The sequence below is a fragment of the Bombus vancouverensis genome, chromosome 16 (assembly GCF_051014615.1).
Source record: "Bombus vancouverensis nearcticus chromosome 16, iyBomVanc1_principal, whole genome shotgun sequence".
Lineage (NCBI taxonomy): Eukaryota > Metazoa > Arthropoda > Insecta > Hymenoptera > Apidae > Bombus > Bombus vancouverensis.
The window spans coordinates 6,533,086-6,553,892 of NC_134926.1; the positions used below are offsets into that span (position 1 = coordinate 6,533,086).

At 38.8% G+C, this 20,807-nt stretch overlaps 1 protein-coding gene across 3 annotated transcripts; it reads left to right on the forward strand.

The window, feature by feature from the left end:
• Positions 1–4,030: 4,030 nt before the first annotated feature.
• LOC117154487 (uncharacterized) lies at positions 4,031–18,886 on the forward strand. 3 transcript variants are annotated; one of them, XM_033329527.2, is made up of 9 exons: positions 4,031–4,266; positions 6,791–7,139; positions 9,692–9,824; positions 16,076–16,660; positions 16,738–16,939; positions 17,148–17,196; positions 17,301–17,379; positions 17,449–17,598; positions 17,997–18,886. In XM_033329527.2, exons 2-9 carry the CDS (start codon positions 7,083–7,085, stop codon positions 18,158–18,160), a joined length of 1,419 nt encoding a protein of 472 aa, XP_033185418.1. In that variant the 5' UTR covers positions 4,031–4,266; positions 6,791–7,082; the 3' UTR covers positions 18,161–18,886. The 3 variants fall into 3 exon arrangements, with proteins under 3 accessions (XP_033185418.1, XP_033185419.1, XP_033185420.1); XM_033329528.2 differs by having other exon boundaries at positions 17,458–17,598; XM_033329529.2 differs by having other exon boundaries at positions 17,479–17,598.
• The last annotated feature ends 1,921 nt before the right edge of the window (positions 18,887–20,807 follow it).

Here is a 20,807-nt window from a genome sequence, read left to right on the forward strand (position 1 = left end):
TATCTGCTTTAAGCAACTTTAGTACAATCCTAAAATTATTCAGAAAATTATAGACTTCTCTAATATAATATATTTTGTGATAATATTATTGTGACAGTTTAATATGAGTATTTTGTACTCTGTATTGTATTGTACATACTATATTGTATTATACCTAAATAAAGTGACACGAGATCTAATTAAAAAAAGAAGGAGTCAACAATTTTAAACAATTCTACGTTTCTATACTTCCCTTAACAAGTTAAGAAGTACATACAACCATGACACAATAGCTTGCAATGCGTTACTGTGGACTGTAGAACGTGACCACGACCAGTCATGACAAACCACCATAAAAAGCCAATAAAATTGGTAGGGAGAGACTGAAAGAAAGGGCAGCCCAGTGTTCCGGAGTCAGTTTGCTTTGACATTCCCTAATCAAAACAAGAATTCTCTTTTTCCTCGTGTTTCCTTACGCTTGTTGGGTCAGTCATAATTTTTAAAGGGTTCGAAGGATTGAGTTTCCTAATAATTTATCGTCCCTTCATAAGCGTGACCTGTTACGAACGATAGGAATTTTTATAGTTTCCAACAGCATATGATAATAAAAATATTAAAAATATTCACCTTATCCTTTGTTCATAATGATCCAAGATAATAAAAAATATCGACGGTCTAATTGAAAATAATTTGCAACAAATTATCCGGAGTCTCGATATATTCCTTTCGATATGATTAGTTCGCATGTAATAGAGTATCGTGCACGTGATAATAATTGGACAGGCAAGGCGCACGTTGTTTTAGTAGCGAATTAATCGCAATCGCCGCGGCTAATGGCAACAGTAACGTTAAGAGGCGAGGAAACAATCGGCCGGATCGGTCGCCGGTATTGTTAAACACGCTCATTGTACTGCTCTAACAATACACTGTTACAGTGACAACATTCAGCCCGGTGAGTCTTAGCCTTCGATCAACAATCCGTTATCACCATTGAAAAATATCCGGCTGTTGTTTTTCTTCTTCTTTTTTCAACTACTTGGACCTAATTGAAATTTTAACTATTCGTTCAAATTTCTTATCTTCAGTCAATGTATGAAATCAATAAGAATTATAATGTACAAAAATCTAATTATAAATTATGTTGTAGAATAGTTGACTTGAATATATTCGAAGAACATAGTCAGAAATAGATATTTTTTCCAGACTGATTTACCGATGATGAAGGTTCATAGGCGGATAGGTATATTTCATAAGGGATCTTAATTAATTTCTACTCTTTCAATTCTTGTCCTTGTACTGATTGTTTAAAGAAAGTTTATTTCTTGACTTCCTCAATGCTTGATGTTGGATGTTTATTTTGTGGTCAATGACCGCTGGTCGAATATTTCATGGCTTTCATTTCTTTCAAATTGTTTCTAACCATTACCTGCAAAAAGAGGAATACGGTATTAAAAAATCAGCAAAAGAACCTGAGAAAAGAATTTCATTAATAAAAAAGAAATTAGCTTAAGTATGTTAATTGCAAGAGAGAGGAATTCCAGTAATTAAAAAGCAGCACAAGAACACAGAAAATACAGTTTGAGTGACAAAAGAATGTTATAAGAACATCAGGAATTACGAGCAATTCAGAAGCCACACTGATCAACTCCATGAATTGAAAGGTAAATTTAAAATCAAAAAGCAAATTTTCAGAATATTGTGGAAATTTTAAGAATAACAGCTTTAAAACTTTAAAACGTGATATACAACACGATAATACAACACGAACAATGCACATCAACTAATAGTTACGGTATCTCTTTCATTGTTTTGATAGCAATATGTTATATTGTTAACAGATTAAGTATTATATGGTCAATGGTACGCAGTTTAAAACGAAGCAAGAATTTTGGTTGATTAGATGGTCGATAGAAGAAACGTAAGCTCTTCTATTTCACAGTCGTTATCAGCAGCCTGCCTAAATCACGTAGCCTCGTATTACGTAATCAGTGGCATGTATACATATATGACAAGCCTATTTCTCAGAATCGTACCTACATCACGTAGGAAGTAAGTATTTATATTGCTCACGATCAATGGCTGGGAACTTGTGCGCTGTTTATTTGCCCGGAGATTTCGATTCCGATAGCGACACCGTGAAAAGAAACTGGCTCTCAGGAACTTCACCAGAATAAATGCATCGTTGTTCCTCTGAATCCTACCTCCCTAAAATAAAACTATACATAATTTTTAGTCTATTGGTTATAATTATTAAAGTTATCAATAAATCTGTGTTAATGTAGGTTCTTAAAATAAATTTCCTGAAAAAGTTATCACAATAAACTGCGTACTTTATTTGACATACTTGAGAAGTTTCCTAGAATCTTCTAAAAGAAATTGATACTTGATATCTAATACAATAAAATTTCCTACTCAGGGTTTGACTAACCATAATTACATAAGACTATTCCAGAACTGCCTGGAAAATGTTTCAGTACAGTTTTCTTCCAATAAAGGTACTCGAAGCGTACACTTTTTCTGGAAAGCAATGAGTATCGCTTTTAGGGGGTTGAAATGGTACTCGGTACAGTACTACTGCTAAGTGAAACGAGTCGCAAGGTATCAGAGAATGTTCACTGGGCAGGCGCGTGCAGCTGATGCACCAGATCGATCTTTTCATCCAATGAAACAGGCAAATGTATCGCAGTCTCCGCCCAAAATATGGCGACCGTTTTTCCTTCCCCTCTATCCTGTTAAATGAACATCCCCGATGCTGTCTGTAACACGAAAAATGGAACCTGATCAGAAACACGTTTTTAATGGATCAATTGACTACACGTATCTCGCTTTCGTAGTCAAAAGGATTCATCATATTAAAGATTTGTAATTCTACAAACAGTTTATCAATCTTTAGTTTTCAACAGAAATTAATTTCTACAAATGTATGCTTCATAACTTATGTATATATTGATGTAGAATATAATCTAAGTATAATGATTGTTCTTTTTGATTAAAGGAAGCTTTTTACGTGTAGATATAAGTTATGAGAAAAGGTATCGATCCAAACGAACGCGTGCGCGCTGATTGAAACCGGCACAGTGGAAACGGCAACTCTATGGTCAGACCGGGCGCAATGAAATCCTGACCAGGCGTTTTCCAATCAGTTCAGCGATTCTTTCGGCGACCTTAATTCCAGTAGGATTGTAGGTAATGATTATCGTGCAAAACACGGTTGCCTAATATGATTTCTTAAACGCCAGCTGAGCACTGGTTACATAATTGCACTTGATGACTCGTGTTGGACCAATTCTTTACAAAGTAGAGCACACCAATATGTACATGTTTTGTGGTGGTGGAGGTTGAAGAATACCGAACAGAACAGGCTCTGAGGAGTTTTCACCTCAGGACAGCTGGACAGATGCAATTTTATTATTAATTATGCTGAATCTAATTTTATCTAAATTATACTGACTGATTGATACTTAGGAGTAAATATATATATTTTAATCTCATTGACAAACTGGTACTCTCTAGGAGAACTTAATTTATACTGAAGTCACCTTGTACCCGGAAATTCCAACAACAGCTTGTAAAACTTGACCAATAAATAATATTGTCGTTCAGAACATTATTCTAAATACAATATTTGTTTCATGCCACTCTACCTCTTTACAAACTTGCTGCTGGAAGTATAACAAATAACGCCCCAACAGATCAACAACCATGAATAGTCAGACATCCTTATTTATGTAACTGTTGCTTTTTTCTCCAGCCTCAATAAAAATAATTCACCCAACGCACTGCGTCAATTGTGGAGTTTTTCATACAATCTCCTGCAAAGAAAATTCCCAAAGTTAGTTTATGGGCACTCGATATTGCATTGGAGAGAAATAGCAAGAGTTAGAGAGTAAGTCTTTGAAAGTAGCATACGAGAATTTTTGGCTGTTCCAACCGTTGGAGGCGGAGAACCAGACGTGGGAGGTCTCTGATAAGTTGAACGGCGCTGTGGCCGCGAAACTCCGCCTCTGTGCGCCTCCACCCGCTTCGGAACGCTCGCTGGCTCGCTCAGAACGTTCTCAATTAGTTTCAATCCCGACTGGCTCTCCTTTCTGGCGCACGTTCTATCGTGCTCCCGCTGTTACTCGACGGTTTCCACGCGAATCGCGATACAGTGATAAAAATTGCTATAGCAGTGCTTCAAACAAGCACCTTCTTGGTGAAAAGCTTCCTGGTGAACCAGCTACTGCAACTCAAAAATCTTCTGTTCCACTTGAAGAACCATCAGGTTTCTCTGGCTCCCTGGATCCTGTGAGTTCATTGGCTTATAGTTATATGTAAATGCTTTTAGTGATTTATTTAACCATCTTGAAAGTAATGATTTTTAGTTGTATTAATTTCTGGTAAATTCATGCTGTGGTTTACTGTATTTGTTTGGTAATGCGTTCCCTGTTCTTTAGTTTGAGTTAGTCTTCTGGGTTCTTTTTTGTGACTTGAGTTACATAAAGTGTAATTGAGTAAAATTGTAGTTTTTGCTGGTGGTTCCTGAGTCATCCAGACTCAGTTTATGCTACTTTTATGAGTAGCATAATATGTTTTTAAAATTGATGTTCTGTATCGTTTGAATGAGATAGATGAAGTAGATGAACGTGCACCAGTGTCTCCTTATGCAATTTAGGAAATGTCTTTGGAGATTGAACGTGAAGAATTCACTGAAATAAGTAGAAAATGTATTAGTACTGGATTCCCAAATAAAGATTACAAAATTATAAATCTGTCCTTTTCCCTTAAGTAAACTATATTTTGTATCTTGATTCCTTTTAATTTTTAGGAAAATTTTAATCAAATTGGAATCTTCTGATAACGGAGAAAATTTGTTCTCATAATTTTGGGGAAAAATCATGCAGAATTAGATTCTTGTAAACCTGACGGCGCCGTCGGACGTTAACGACGTGGTCTTTTACGTCATGTGCAAAGTTCACCTCTAGAAGCTCTGGGTCATCATTGATCTAACATTTCAATTCATACTAAACGTTTATGATCATGAATCTCATGAATGAGATGGTTTACTATCACAATACGCGAGTGAAAATAAAAAGGTAGATTTCGTGACATATTATTATTATTGAAATATCTAGAAGACCGTGGCCAGGAACGAGTTTGTAAACTTGATTCCGCGATCAGCAAAATTCCTATGAACTTAACGCGGTGTTTAGTAAACAACCAGATAAATGGCTCTTCCTTCTGCCAAAGGAGATAAGAGGATCTTCTAATTACGTCAAAACAGTCGTCTGCACCTCCATAAATCAGGGATCAATTAACATACACTAATCTTAAGGGATTTCAACAGCAAAATCATTCGATGGTAAATTAATTTTCTGATTTCGTTAAGTTTCCTACATATCAATTATTTTTTTGTTCCTATTGGGATTTTTTTCCATCATTACATATATGGACATTTCTTTTTAAACAAAAGATTAATTAATAGATGCTCGATTTTTAGTCAGAGATTTCACAACCACTGGTTCATTAAACTTGGTGTAGGTATAACAATTAATTTTCTCCCTATTGAGACTTAGCTTGTACATTCCACCGTTGCATGATTATTCCTTTTTAACAAAATCAATTAATAGCTATATCAATTCAGTAAAAAGTTTCAAGATATCTGTCAGTTTTTTAGCGAGATCAAAGGTACTTAACAGTTTCAGTTATGTACAAACAGTGTTTGTTATGTACAACAGTGCCACGCAATGTTTGTACATAGTTTTACATTTTATAATACTTAGATGCTCTCTTACAGATCAAAATATTTATCCATGATGTTCGTAAACATATCTGAATACGTCATGGGACATTCAATAAATTTGTTAGTCATTTCCCAGTAGAAGTGCTTAATTGTTAACGAAAAAAACGGCCTCGATTAGCATTAAAGTGAATAATCAGCGAAATTACACGCGGTTTGATGCTGATACACAGCTAATGAGCTCATTCAGCGATAAAGCGATATGAGTAGCTCCTAATGTACATTCACTCTTAAAATAAATGAGTTCGACGGGCCGCGTATACCCTCTTATTGTCAAAATTTACGAGATGTCCGCCGGAGGACGTATCCAGGATTCTCTGTCGGCGGCCGCCGGAAGTCTCAACGACTCCCTCGGGATATACTCCCTTTCCTCGTGCTCGGCTAAGTGCTCAGCTGTTGCTCACTCGTCAACATTCCCTTCCAGAGCCGTGTCAAACTCCTTGTCCCATCGCATCGGCGGCTTTGAGCTTCAAACACGAGTCTCTACGTTGGGAATCGTTCAGGAGCATCGGAGAGATCTCGCTACATTTGTCACGAACAGGGGTTCCGGTTATTTTGTTGGTAGACGTCGGTGGAGAAGATGTTAGGTCTCTAAAATACATAGAAATTGTCTGATAATGTCTTTTGAACTGTGAAAGAACTTGTTTCTATATTACTTAGTAAATTGGCATTGATTGGACTATTAGACTAGGGATATTTATGAAAATTCATATTTCTAGACTGACAATAAGTCTTGTTTCACAATTCTTCTTTGCTTCTCATTTCTATGCTTTTGCATACTATATGCATTTTATGTGCATTTTTGCACATGCATAAAAATGCACAGTATAGCGATGATCGTGGTAAGAACTATTTTGTGAACTAGCTTTTATGTTATTAAATTATTGAAAAATGAAAGATTCTTTTCTTTCTTGCTTGTAGTTGTTAGACTATGTTATAAATACATAAAAATTTTCATTTTTAAAATACAATTTCTAATTTTTTGAGCGTTTAGCTTATAAAATGAATTTGTATCTCCATTTTCTGTTACAGATCGTATCAGCAAATTTCAAGAATTATTTCCACCACCCCAGTGATACTCTGGTGTACCAACGTATCTTCCTCTTAAAGATGTAACATCAAGTATCGAAGGTGTACATAGCTTGTGATCAGTGTTTGACGGTCTTAAGTGTCAGTGTATTTGAAGAATCTTAAGGAAATTTCAGTCAAATTAATTAGAACGTTTTGAAAGAATCAGTGTTAAACAGTGGAGGGCTTGCCCGCCTATTGGGAGGACCTAGCCGTGCAGCATAGTGTAAATGCAGCTGCAGCGGCCAGCATTTTTATGAATTACGACCTGGATAAGTCAAGGATGGTCTCGCACGTCATTCCCGTCGCTGGGGTAATTTTCAACTTGTTAATTTACAATTTATCTATATCTGAACTGATGAACGATCATAAAAGATCATTCATCCAATTCCTACAGTCACATTATTAGGCAAAGAGGTTCATGGTGATAGTGTAGAATCCATAATTGCAAAACGATGAATTTTTCTGAATTTTCGCGCTTTTTCAAATGAACGTTCACGAACGCTCAGCTGGAACGATAGTCGACAGTCGAGCCAGCGTCGCTTATCGTCGCACATGAGAGAAGAAAAAAGAGAAAAGTGGAGGTCGTGATCTCGAAAATTTCGCAACTATCCGATCTGCGTCTTCGCCGAGCATTCTCAGCCATTCCCGTTCCCATTTCCAAGTAATTGACGCTCTTCTGTTTCCTTCATTCAAGTTAGAAAAATTCTTTTCCAATAATTACAGTCGAACATAATCCATGGAGTTTATTGAATAATCCTCTCTTCCATGAATGAACTTATACCTGATTGAGTCCGCGGATCGGTTGGATGTGGTTTAGATTTACAAAGCGAACTGGAGAAATCGATAGAAGCTCCTCTTACTATGGCTGACAGGCTAAACCAGGCCAGTTGTACGAGCATACTCCGTGCTGACTTAAATTAAACCAATATCGAAATCAGAATACGATTATTAGAGGGTGATGCGACGATTATTTTGGGGCAGACATGCGAACTAGTTATTGAAAATAAACGAACAGCTGATAAGCTGGAGGAAAAGCAGAGGAACTTTTATCAAGTCAATGATAAGAGAAGTTGCCTCTCACGTCGTCGACCTATGCTGATCTCTTCTCTTCTTTCACAGCCTGGTTTCTATTGCTGGATGTTCGTGCACTTGCTGAAAGGAGCAGAGTAAATTTTTCAGTCATTCTTCAATTTTTCATCACACACTGTAGTACTTTGAATAATTATAAATGAAAAACTAGTATTTGCTTACATTAACGGCTTTTATTGTTTGTTAAAAATCGCATTTTATTGCTTCTAAAATTCATAAGTTATCACTCTTTTGGTATGATCAAGTGCATGTTTGACTGTTTGACAACTCAATGTTTCAATAATACAATTTAGACATGAAGTTAGTAATAAGTTTATCGGAATTTATCCTTAGAATCTAAAGTCATTCATCTGCTAGTTTACAGGAGTGATTTATAGGCCCTCTACCTTTATTAGTGTTGAAGTGCAAACAAGCTGAATCATCGGAAACAATAAATCCTCTCCTGTTTGTTTGTTTGTTTACGAAGCAACAAGGAGTCTTTAAGTACAAGTATCTACATGTTCCATAATTGAAAAATTATCATTACCACTTCCTAAACTTTCAAGGACATAAGGAGATCATGAATCTTGTAATACAGTGAGCGATTAACACCTTCAATGCAGGATATATCATTTCTTTTCATTTGGTAGAGCCTCAACAAGCTCTCCATATATTTCTACCAGCAAGTATACCGGTATTAATCTATCTAAGCATCCCAAAGTCTCTACCCTTTGAAGAATCCATCGCATGGCTATGCTGATTCCCTTTTTTCACTCGTTCAAAGCATTCATCGGTGGCGACAGAGGCCGAGGAGCTTAATTTAATGGCTGTCTAGCGAATTAACGAGGTGGCCACGTGTCCCAGCTAGCCGACCCGACGGATTTCTCGAGGACGTTTCTCAGTGTCAACCGTTGATGCACTTCTGCAGTATGTCCGACACAGTGCCTGTATATCTTGCTGCGTTTGCAAGCCGCACTTGACAGCTCTAGCGCCACTATAGAAATAATTATGAGCTCAGTGTCGAGTAGATTGTATACCCAATCGGTTTCAATCTCTAGGTCAACGACACGCCCTTTTATTTGGTCAGGTATACGAGTTAGGGAGAAGGATCTTCTTCCATGAAAATTTCCGATCGGTTTCTTTATGTCGTTCTCTGAATTGTATATACAATCGATTAATACAAATAGTTTATTTAGAAGGATTTGTTTTGAAAAAAAGTAATATGGTATGATAAATATTGAAAAGAATGTACTACCTCAAGGTATCGTAAGGTTGTTTAACGAATTTTCGCCAAGTACACTGGTGGCTCAGTGCAAACTAGACGTCGTAAAACCGGATCGCAAATTAACGATCTAGCGAGATCGTAAGTTTCGCTTGGCATAATACGATGTCACAACACGGAGTCGGTGTTTGTAAGCTTCCGGCGACGGCACTTCAAACATTGCCAGCTACGAGCCAGAAGCCTCTTTGGCCCGGTCTCGTGGATGCGCCGCGTCGTTCACCTCTCACGATCCTCCGGTTCGTTCACCTTTTATCACCTCCTTCTTCCCTTTTGTTCATGGTGTTATTGTTACGTTAAAGAGCCACAACGATTACCTGGGTTACCTATTTCATCATTATTTATTTAAATTGCGTCGTAAATACCGATGAATATTCATATAGCCAGACGCTAGATTACATATGCATATATTACATTTGTAGTAATTTATTTTTGGCGAAAACTCTTCTTGCTGTAAAATGAACTTTCCCGTATTAAAAATACATTCATGGTAACGAACTTCTTCGTGATTCCAGGAACTGCAGCAAGGTAATGGAAATTTGGGAGTCGCAGGGTTGGGAGGGATGCAGGAGTCGTCCCACTCATTGAAGATCAAGCAGGAGCCGTTTCAGGTGTCTCCACCGTCACCTCTTCCGCCTCTGCACCAAGGTAAGCGTTTACTTAATCCTGAGCAACGAGAAATCGTTGCTGTACAACCAAGCTTCTAAAACGCGTTGACAATTTTTGAAAGACTTGCTTGACGTCATCAGGATCCCAGCACCAATGATTCCTCCGTGTTCATGGAATTCGAAAACCGCGTTCTAATAATACAAAACGGTGCTCGAGTGTCGCGTGACTCTATACGATGAAAGGCGCGGTGCACGGGGAAGAGAGGAACGAAGAGACTGGGCCGAGGGTAATCTGAAAGAAAACAGAGACGTTAGGACGGAACAACGAATACGTGAAACGAGGAAAGAAAGTCAAAAGTGTACGGAGAGACGGCGGAGGATGATATACCGACGGAGGCTGCGTCCTGATCTCTCCACGCGTCGTTTAGTTACATTCTCTGGCTCGATTACGCTCTCTTCGAACACTGTCAGTGACTTATCCTCCACGGCTTCGGATTAGAGATTATCACTGATAGAAATATCCTTGCGTATACGACGCGCGTCTCCAGGGCCACTGATGATTTATAAGCTACAATCAGCAAGCTGCATTGTTTTTGTACAGACGGTGTATACGCGTATTTTGTTGTAATATGTCGCTGATGGACGAGTTCAGCTATACGTTGGTCGTTAACGCGTCCATTAATCATTCTGCAAGGTAGAAAGAGACGCGTGCAGGGAATGGACTGGTTGTTTACGAACGCGTAATAAATTCGATCAAAAACCGAAGCAGAGTCATTATATCGTTTACATAATCTAGGTATACGAACCATTCGAAAAATATAGTTTCAGGGAAATCGAAGGCGATTTTCGTTACTAGCGGAAGACGGCTTTGTCGGAAGGGGGTTAAAGAAGCAGATAAAACATCGATAAAAGAAAACGACTGCACTCGGGGTTTCGCATTACCAGATTTTTCTTATTCGCTAATCGCTGAAGATAGACGGAGCCTCGTTGAAATCTAAGAAGCTTGGTATCAATATCTCCGGCCAGTTATGCGCGTGTGCATGCCGTCTGATCGCGAAACGCGTCGCAAAAATCATGAGCTCTTTCTCTGTTCGTGTTCGGATAGATAAAGCGATTAGTCAGTCTCAATGACGACGTGGAGGATCCTTCTCGTGGCTGGCGGTCGAGAATTTTGCAGGAGCAACACGAGACAACGACTCTCTGATGGCTCTTCTTGTGTTTTCGAAATCGAGGAGAACCATTCTGAATGCTTTTGTCGAGAATTATGGTCGCTAATCCGGGAGTGTTGCCCACTCCAACGGTTCACTTGATATATAGGACGACGACGGCATTTTCCTGAGTCCCATCACCGATTGTGCGACTCTTTGCTCCTTCGGTTTCTTATGAAAAATATTTGAAATACTATTTCTACGTGCATAATTAGAAACACTTGTTTAAAAAGTAATTTCTTACTACTTGATCCTTTATGGGCTCATGTAACTCTATTCCGTCATTTTAGTTGTTAATGTCTGAATCAATATCTCGTTCTCCTTGCTTTGCAGATCTCCGGTACGGTACTTGATATTTTATTAATATTTTCCAACTGCAGGTTCCAACATGATTATGGGCTCCTCAAAAAGTTGGAAAATTTTTTCTATTCGGAAGAGTTGTGAGTAGCAGGCATAAATTACGAATATTAGTATATGAATGTCTCGATTGGTGTTCCACATTCATCTAGTACATTGCCATATTTACGATTATGCGTGCAAATTTATCGGGCCAATAAAGACTCTCCGATAAGACTCCATGGAAAGCTGACACGTTTAATTATGCAGCGCTTGAACGGTGCTCCGATTAGCCGGACTTGTAATTTAGCTTCTTTAGTGCTCTCCAATCACAAGAAAATAAGACAGAAACGCTTTAACATATTCGCTATCATAATTATACTGTAATACTTGCTTTTCTAAATATAGCTATTTATCTTATTACCTCTGTGGTGTTAGTTCAAGATCCTCGACGGTTTTTAGCCAAAAACTAGCAGATTGGGCCTTGTTTTCATCACCGATAACGCGACCCTGTTTATTTATTCGGAAACCAGGTCGTGGACGTAATATCTTCGCACGTACTCGAGTTAAAATAGATCTGTAGTAAACAAGGGTACGGCTCTCTGATAAGGGAATCGCTAGCGTTCACAATGATTACGTAGATGCATAATTTTCGTCGGGACCTTACATAAACTTGACCGATCAAATTGTACAACATAATCTCAAATTAGGTCATTACTTTATAGTTCCCATAGAGGTCCAGAGCAGATAAGAAAGGTGGAATTAGTACTGTACAATTAGTACTTGATTTCCTTATCGGCATCTAAACCAGATGGATTCTTGGTTCTTTAGAACGATAAAACGGTTAGAATGACGGATAGTCGATTGCAAAAGCTTCACGAAAAAGAAGATTCGAGATAAATACTCGACGACGAACCAAGTGGCAAGAACACAGTCGGGCCCCCTGACTATTATCGCTCAGTTTCCGTTAGGTAATCGTCAGCATTTGTTTTCTACTGGATCTGATTCAGAGTAGCTTTTTCCTTTCTCCAAATCACATACATTCGGTATAATAAACACGATGACGCGACAGGTTGCTATTAGAGGGGAGAGAGAGACGAGCAGAGAAATTCCTTGCATCCTCAATGAGAGGAAAATTCACCTCCACGAATCAAAATGAATCCTGTTGTTCTCTTCAATTCTATATGACCAAAAATGGACGTTGTACTTCAATAGATATTATTTCTATTCATTTTATCCTTTAATATTCATTTTTGTGTATTCTACGCTTTTTACGAATAAATTATTCCAAAAGAGAAGATATTTGAAGAGATAAAAACGCGCAGAAGAAGTGGAGGAGTACCGTAAGGTTAAGAAATCTGCAAAAGAAAGCATGACATAAACGAAGAGATCAGAATGGTCTTTACTTAATACATAGTAACTAGGAGAAATTTGATCCCATATTTACTTCCGGCGTTGTGGACGTCAGGGAGAAGGAGGATACCGACGAAGATTGGCTCATGCGATGATACCACAAGCTGAGCTATCGTCGCGCAGATGACCCCATACCCCTTGATTCCAGTTCTATGTTATCCTCGTAACTCCTTCCCGTGCAAGGAATCCTCATTATTTTAGGCTTAGAATAATATAACTCCAATTCTTGATAAATTCAGGTTAATACCTTGAACGTCTTAAAGAATTCTGAAAAGAACATGTTTCAGGTTAGGTCATTGTACGCTTTCCATTAAATGGTAAAGTTTATTACTTACTTGGTTTATTTGGAATTTGATACTTGAATCTGAAGTATCGTAACATTATAAGATTATAAAATATGTTTCGAAGTTGATGGTATCACCATGGGCAGGCACGTGCTCATTACTGCTCATCCATGGTGGGAGTGGCTACTCCAATGGAATCCCCCTATTAGCTGGGTCATTGAACACGTGCCCTGACGCCCTCTAATGCTTGCCCTAGCTCGCTATAATCGTCATGATATTTGATATTAGAGAAGTATGACTTTCACCATTAATGATCATATTACCACCATATTACAATTAGCTAATCAATTAGTGAATGATATTATTCAGGAAGAGAGAGGATACATACATGTATAAGTATGTACTTCATCCAATTACAATATATATAACAATCTTCTATATAGTTATTTGAGGAAAATCTCTTCATATACTTTCATATCTTATGTATACTAAAGGAATAAGTTTTTAATAAGTTTAAAGGTAACAGAGGCTTTTTTAGAATTAGAGCGTAGATTGACCTGATCAAAGAGTAAGGAGAAAGAGGCACGCATGGCGTCGACGGGGACAAAGGCGTGCGATTCGCAGCGTGATGTCACGGCGTATTGTATTTCGCTTATCGGCGCCGATTCCTCGCGGAACCCGTAGCATTTCAGGAATGCGAATGCCACGATTTTCAGTGCGACAACGACGACGAAGACAACGACCTTCGCTTCGAGGATCGCCTTTGTTTCAGTCTAATCGATCCGCATCATCTTTTTCTTCTCTTTTCCATTCTCTTCATTCTCTTCTTCACAGATGAAGCAACAGTTTTTTTTATCATACCGCTCTTTACAATTTGTCCAGGTGAACATTTGATAAGATGTGTAGCATTGATCTAGGCGAACAGCGGTAACTGAATCATGATCAACGTTACATATAGGAGACCTAATAAGACAGATTTATAACCTAGTTAATCACCGATTTTCCAAGAACTCGTGAACTCGTTTCACAAATCTGCAGACGTCGTTAAATCATCGTTACAAACATACCATGGCGAAGGCCACCAATTTTCGCAAGCTTAATTACGTCACGGGTTTTCACAACAGCTGCATTTTTCTGCATGCTCCGTTGCGAAACACGTTCTGCTTCCTACAGTAATCTACTTATAAGGCACCATAAGTGACACCACATCTTTGGCGCATGTTAAGAAAATTATTTCTACAGTGGTCTTCTTATATGATACCATAAGTGTCACCTTTAGTACAAGCTAAGGAAATTATGCTTCAGTTCCTTTTCTATATCCAGTGTTTTATACTGGACGATTGTCTGTCGTAGACGACTATGAAACAAGGGATCCCGTGACGAGAGCAGATGTGGTCTCGTAGGTGTCGCGTAGCAGAGGATCTCCAGTTGCAGTCAGGTGTGTTAGCAAACGTTTCGACGTTATCGCGATCTCGTCGCTCGTTTATGCACCTTAGATCTACACATAGGAGTCCACGAGCCTACGTAGATATGTTAGGCTCCCCATAGGTCGATATCAACTTGTCGAACTTGGGACACGTGATCTGTAAAAGATGACGTACAATCTGAAGTCTTCAAGAAGATAACAGATCATATACAAATAGTTCCTCGTTGATTATACCTTTTTCTATTTCTTTTTCTTTAGTTTCTTTAGCTAACCCATCAAGGATTAAGTAGCGAAATAATGCGTGAAAGCTGCATAATTTCAATTTTATTTCATAAATGTAGAATTTAGGAAGGAGAGATAGAAATTCTGGAAATTCATTTTTATAATTGCAATGTCGATTCATTCATTAGAATTCAATAATGTGAATTGATTGAAAAGAGGCATCTTTGGGTCTGAGTTTAATTATTTTTCTCCAACTTTTTCTTTTAAAATATGTCCAATTATCAAAATAGCTAAAATATCTGACCGCCGCAACGGTACCGTAGGAAATATATTACCATGTTCCTGTGTCGGGAAACATCATTGTGTCCCGAACGAAGAAGCTTCTCCGCGCTGAAAATCATACGCCCTGGAGGTCTGCGTTAGTGGCATATCATATTTGCCTGGATTTGCATAGCCTGGGAACAGATGTTCCCGTTCCTAGTGGTTCCGATAACAATGTAATCGATCATTTACTGCAGGCTACAATGGACCGGAGTAAATTGAACAAACCATTTTTTAACTGAATTTCGAATATTCAGTTCGTCGTTCTTTCTCTTCTTGAAATCAATCCGATTGAATTTGCGAAAATTCATACTCTGCTGTTTTTCCTTTTGTTCAGAGCTTCTCTGTTACCCGCTTTATCCTCTTTGTTGCGCAAGTGCGGCGTGCTTAACTTATCGGTGTCTAATTACGGTTTCAGTTACATGTGCTGCGGGGCACCGGTGAATATTCGACACCATGCACGTACGCACTCCTTTCCTGACTCATGTCTCCGTGTTTTTCACTCAATTTTCTTCCATCACTGAGGCCTCTGGCACTCAGTCATGCGATTCGCACGATATGATTTATACAATGGCAAATGTAATCTGGTAGCAACCATGATTCTTGTCAATGAAGTAGATATAAATACGTTTACGGTGAAAGAGAAAATGACGTAATTTTTACTCAAGGGCACGCAGTGCACCTTGGATGATCATTTCTTCAAACAACTTTTATCGTCGAGGCTCGAGTGTCGCCCAGCGAATTCCTTTCAAAGGTCCAATTGTTTTACCCCGACTGAGATTTCTTGGAAGTCGTGCCTGTACGTAGATCGATCGAGCCAGTTCCATTGTCCAATTTCTTGGAAACCGTGTCTCGAATGAAAATCATCTAGCCTCTCTTTTCGCCTTTTCTTATTAGAGCCTCCTGCTCTCTTCAGAAAATTACCAAAAATGTTGCTTTATTTTCTTCACGTAGATACTCCTTGGTCATTCGCAGATTCTCCTACAAGAATTTTTCTGAAGTTAATGATCTTGTCATGCAAGCCATTCTCAAGGTCATTCGCTATATCACGATATTTAAACGATACTTGTGATATTTTCAGTGAGCAGCTTCGTATCAGAGATGCAGAATGGCTGTATCGGCGTGTCGAAGGAGCTGGACTCCACAGTGAGCCTCGCGAGAGGGCTGACATCGCACCACGCCTCCCTGACTCATCATCACTCTCATCATAGTCTTCACAGCCCGAATTCTGCGGTGTCTATGCACTCCACAGGTTCCACTCATCATCACCTCGATGAAAAAGGATCATCCCCGACCGGAGCTCTTCACAGCACCACGAACAGCAATCCTTCGACACCGTCGACACCCTCGACGCCTACCACAGCGGCAGATGGGTCTTCTACAGCGACTGGAACAGGAAATACAAGTGGTAGCAACAGCGATTCCGCTAGCAAGAAACCTCCGTACAGTTACGTCGCTCTAATTGCTATGGCGATTCAACATAGTGCTCAGAAGAGGGCGACCTTGAGTGAGATTTATGCTTACATCACTGCCAGGTTCCCATATTTTCAGAAGAATAAGAAAGGTTGGCAGAATTCTATCAGGCATAATCTGTCCTTGAACGAGTGCTTCGTGAAGGTTCCTCGTGATGGAGGTGGCGAGAGAAAAGGAAATTTCTGGACTCTCGGTTAGTGGAATTTTTAGTCCAGGAATAGCGACGGCTGGTCAATTTTGATACACTTTCGATACAATATCTACTTTTAGATCCCCAATACGCGGATATGTTTGAAAATGGTAACTACAGAAGACGTAGACGCATGAAGCGACCATACAGAAATGCACCGTATCATAAACCGCTATTTGGCGATCCTTTCTCTCCAACACACGTTCATTTAGGTCCTAGGAACCTGTTTGGTCACTCTCCGCCATCTTATGCTCCGTCTACATATCCCAGATACGACACAAGGTACCATTAATTATCACAAAGTTTTTTCATTACTCATTGTTAATTATCTCAAAACTTCTTCACCATTTATTATTAATTATCCCAAGGCTTCCTTCTATCATTTATTGCTAATTATCTCAAAGTTTCTTCGCCATTTATTGCTAATTATCTCGAAGCTTCTTCATCCCAGTATTAAATTTCAAAAACAATCTCTATTTGTGATTCCTAGTGCTTGGAGTCTTCAGCAATCTCAGCTGTCCTACAGTCACTGTCAATCAGTAAGTAACAAGTTCTTAATTAATCTTCTGAAATTCTAAGTTTCACACTTTTGTTATTCAAAAAGTAAAAGTATAATTAATCAATGTCCCCAATTTGTTCGCAGCTTCAGCCACAGTTGCAGCCAATGCAGTCCATGCAGATCCCAACCATGAATGGCTACAGTCAATTAGGCACCTCGTTAAGTGAGTCTCTCCTCTAATTAGCAGATTATTGGTACTTGATTTTGTGAAATGCTCGACGACCAGGCAAAGCGTTTCAAGGCAATTATTTGGATGTTCCAGGTGGAACCACGAGTTCCCCAGGTTCTATGGGTAGTGGTTCCTTTGGTAGCAGCTTCGCTAGGAGGCATGACGCCGCCATGACCCAGGAAACCGTACCTGCCAGGTGCTATTGGCCAGAAAGTAATTATTTTCAATCAGTTTTGCCTTTTGCATTTTAATTTATTAATGATACTAAACAAGCATGATTATTGTGGATTTTGCATGCATTTATGGAAAATTTGAAGATTTGCATATAGTGTCTATTAAAAGTATTTGCACATTTTCCAATGAAGAATTTCACTTATAAGTTTCTACGCTCCATTTTCATAGTGTCAAATTATACCGAATGTTAGAAAATTTTAAAATACTTGAACTTAATTAGTATGTAAATAGTATAATACATACAATAGTTTGCAAGTATTTCCTTTAGCCACTACGATTATATAAAATTGTATAATGAAATCATTTTTTGCAGTGATTTTCTTGTTCATCCAAAGAGACTGAACGAGACAAGTGTCTGTTTCTTTCTTCTGTTCTAGTGGTGAACGTGAAGGAGGAGCCAGGCACTGTGGCAGTATCTAGCACTAGCGTGGGTGGTGTGGGTGTTCCTTCAGGAATGATGGGATCTACAACTCCAACAGGAGTTTCTACGACCGGATTCGCGCCCATGGAGTTTCAGTCTCGGTCCAAGTGCTTCATGTGAATCGATCCACCGTTTACACCATTGTCACAAGCCGAGAATCTTATCAGAGTCCCGAAGGATCATCCTGTGCGTCGTTTCAGCGACGTTAATTAGGCTGAGCTTCGTCCGGATGAGGTGGTAAGCAAGAAGAGTGGAACGTTGGAGTGATACCTTTTACTGGAAATTTCTGTGGCTCCCGTGGTGACGTTGAAGAGAAGCTGAAGCTGGTCTATAGTGATAATTCTGTCTCAGACAAGCGTGAAAGGTTTGTTCCACTTAAAGCGATAAACATTGCACCCCTGTCCTCGTGTGTTTTCGACTGCTGCACAGTATTCGATATTTAAGCGAGATGAGGGATCGGTCCGTGCCTCGTGAATTGGTTTCCACAAAAGAAAAAACGAATTTGCGAGAAGCACAGATCTAGAATTACGATTAACGCGTAGCTTAAGGCGCATTCGCGATACAGGAAGGCACTCGAAGATGTTTTCATTTATATATATGAATAACTAGGTCCATGTAGAAGCAAGAGATAAATGTGTATCTAAACATGTAAGTCGCATAACGCAATAGTAAAAAAGAAGAAAAAAAAAACAGTTTCTCTGCAAGACTATTCGTCAGTGTACATATCTAAGCCTAAGTAGTTTGATTAATTAACTGTGACCTATTCCAAGAACCCTGGACACACGTGGCAGCTCCTGTAATTAGATGGAAAGTCGAAAATAAATCTCTATTATTTATCGTCTAGTACCGTCACATGAGCATCATTTACCTTTCATTATGATATTCTATTCCAAATGAAATATAATTCTAGTTTTATAACTCTTACTCTTTAAAATATCCTATGTCATTCAAGATATCTTTCATAGTTAATTACAAAAAGATTCCCTACAATTTCTTTATTCTTTAACTAACTAATCACCGTGTTGTCCAATTCGTAATAATTCTGCAAATGGAGAAGCATAATAGATTCATCATTCGTGTCTGTTTTGATTCTATTTCGATTCGATATTCGGAACAAAAGTATAGTCGCTTCCTGTGATTCAGTGCGAGCCCCTGGGCTCAGAATATCCCTAGCAAAATGAGAAAAAGAGCGGAAGAGGGAAAAATAGCCAATGGCCAGCAATGGTGATGTTTGCGTGGACGAGGATGTTTTACAAACACGGTGCGCGTAGCCGAGCTTTAATATTCTCCGTAAAAGAGAGGCTGGCCGTGCACAGCCAGTCAACACCGTACGTGCATCAGCGCAGGAATAGCACGTGCACTTTATTTTTCGTCTGGAAATCGATCGTACGGCCACGTCCCTTCTCCACGCCCGCCTCAAAATAAATCTTGCTTGCTCGATGGAAAAGAGCACGCTTGGCATGAATGGAATGGACAGAAGTCGTCCCACTTGCATCATTGTAGCTTCATGTTGCTTATTGGGGTCTTCACAAATTCCATTCTTTTTTCGCTATTTCATATTGTTGGCTTTCATCTAATTAGTTTGTAATTCTTTTGTTGTTTAGGATAAAATGCTCCAAATCATAAATTGATCAAGTCCTGCAATAATATTTGTGATATTAATGATATAATTTTGTCTATACCAAAGAAGATAATTATAATAATTAAACTGAAGTGTTAAATCTTCTATGAATTTCTGAACTTCCTTTTAAAACATACAATTTTTACCTGACATTTTCCTTATCGCTATTTCGTAGAAGATATATTTCACTAATATAAACTATGGGGAGGGTCGTGCTATCATACTGACTCTCCTATTGGTTGGACGGGACAGGTAGAACATCTGTCTCTTCTTTGCGAAAGAACCACCATGGAGACAGATAGGGATACCTAAATTCCCATTGGTTGGCTGGGACAGGTGAGACTAAAAGGAAGGGAGGCTTTATCTACTATAGGAGGAAACCTATTCTTTCTACCTCTAAATAGCAGTCTGCAGTTATTACAAGAAAAATGGTGTCTCCAAGAAAATAAAATAAGCCATCCATCTGTCCATGATAGAAAAAAAAGTATACAATAGCTAAATCTTACAAGAAACTCGAAACATAAACGTCGGCTACTGTTCGGTTCACGCAAACAGTCTCTATAAGCAAACACTGACGTTAATCATCGGTGGTTCCCCTCTCCGCGGAACGAATCCACCGGGAGTCAGGTAAATCATTCGTGGTGTTTCTCTGTAGGCTCGGATTACAGAGATGTGGCCGCGGTACTTTACAACGGGACGCAACCACCGTACAGTTATTATTTCCCATTGAATCAGTTCTAGTAAACTGACAATTAGAGAGACAATAATTTTCTTGATTTTACGACCGACATGGCTTGTAATTGTTGGTTGACGTTGAAATACGCTCATAAACGACTCGGATTGAACTCCGTTTCCAGACACACCGAATTACTGGCGGTTTTTATAACATATGAAATTTGTTAACTTCTAATTTTTCCAATTTAAAAGCTACGCGTATATAAAGTTAATGCATATTGTATTTTTTACTTAGCAAACATGTTTTAAGACTTGTGTGCATGCTAGGAGCTTGATTAACAGAATGAATTAGTGATCTGTTTTGATTAATTTTAATTAATATTGTTAAGAAACCGGTTGTTTCGAATTGGATAAATGCAAGCAAATTGGTGCCGTGCAAAAGTCTGAATTCGAGAGAAGTTGCAGTCATAA

Excerpts from the sequence above, each read along its gene's own strand:
- LOC117154487 (XM_033329527.2), top strand. The coding sequence starts at position 7,083 with ATGAATTACGACCTGGATAAGTCAAGGATGGTCTCGCACGTCATTCCC. Across the intron at positions 7,140-9,691 it reads ACGTCATTCCCGTCGCTGGG|GAACTGCAGCAAGGTAATGG; the intron begins GTAATTTTCAAC and ends TCGTGATTCCAG. Across the intron at positions 16,940-17,147 it reads TATCCCAGATACGACACAAG|TGCTTGGAGTCTTCAGCAAT; the intron begins GTACCATTAATT and ends TGTGATTCCTAG.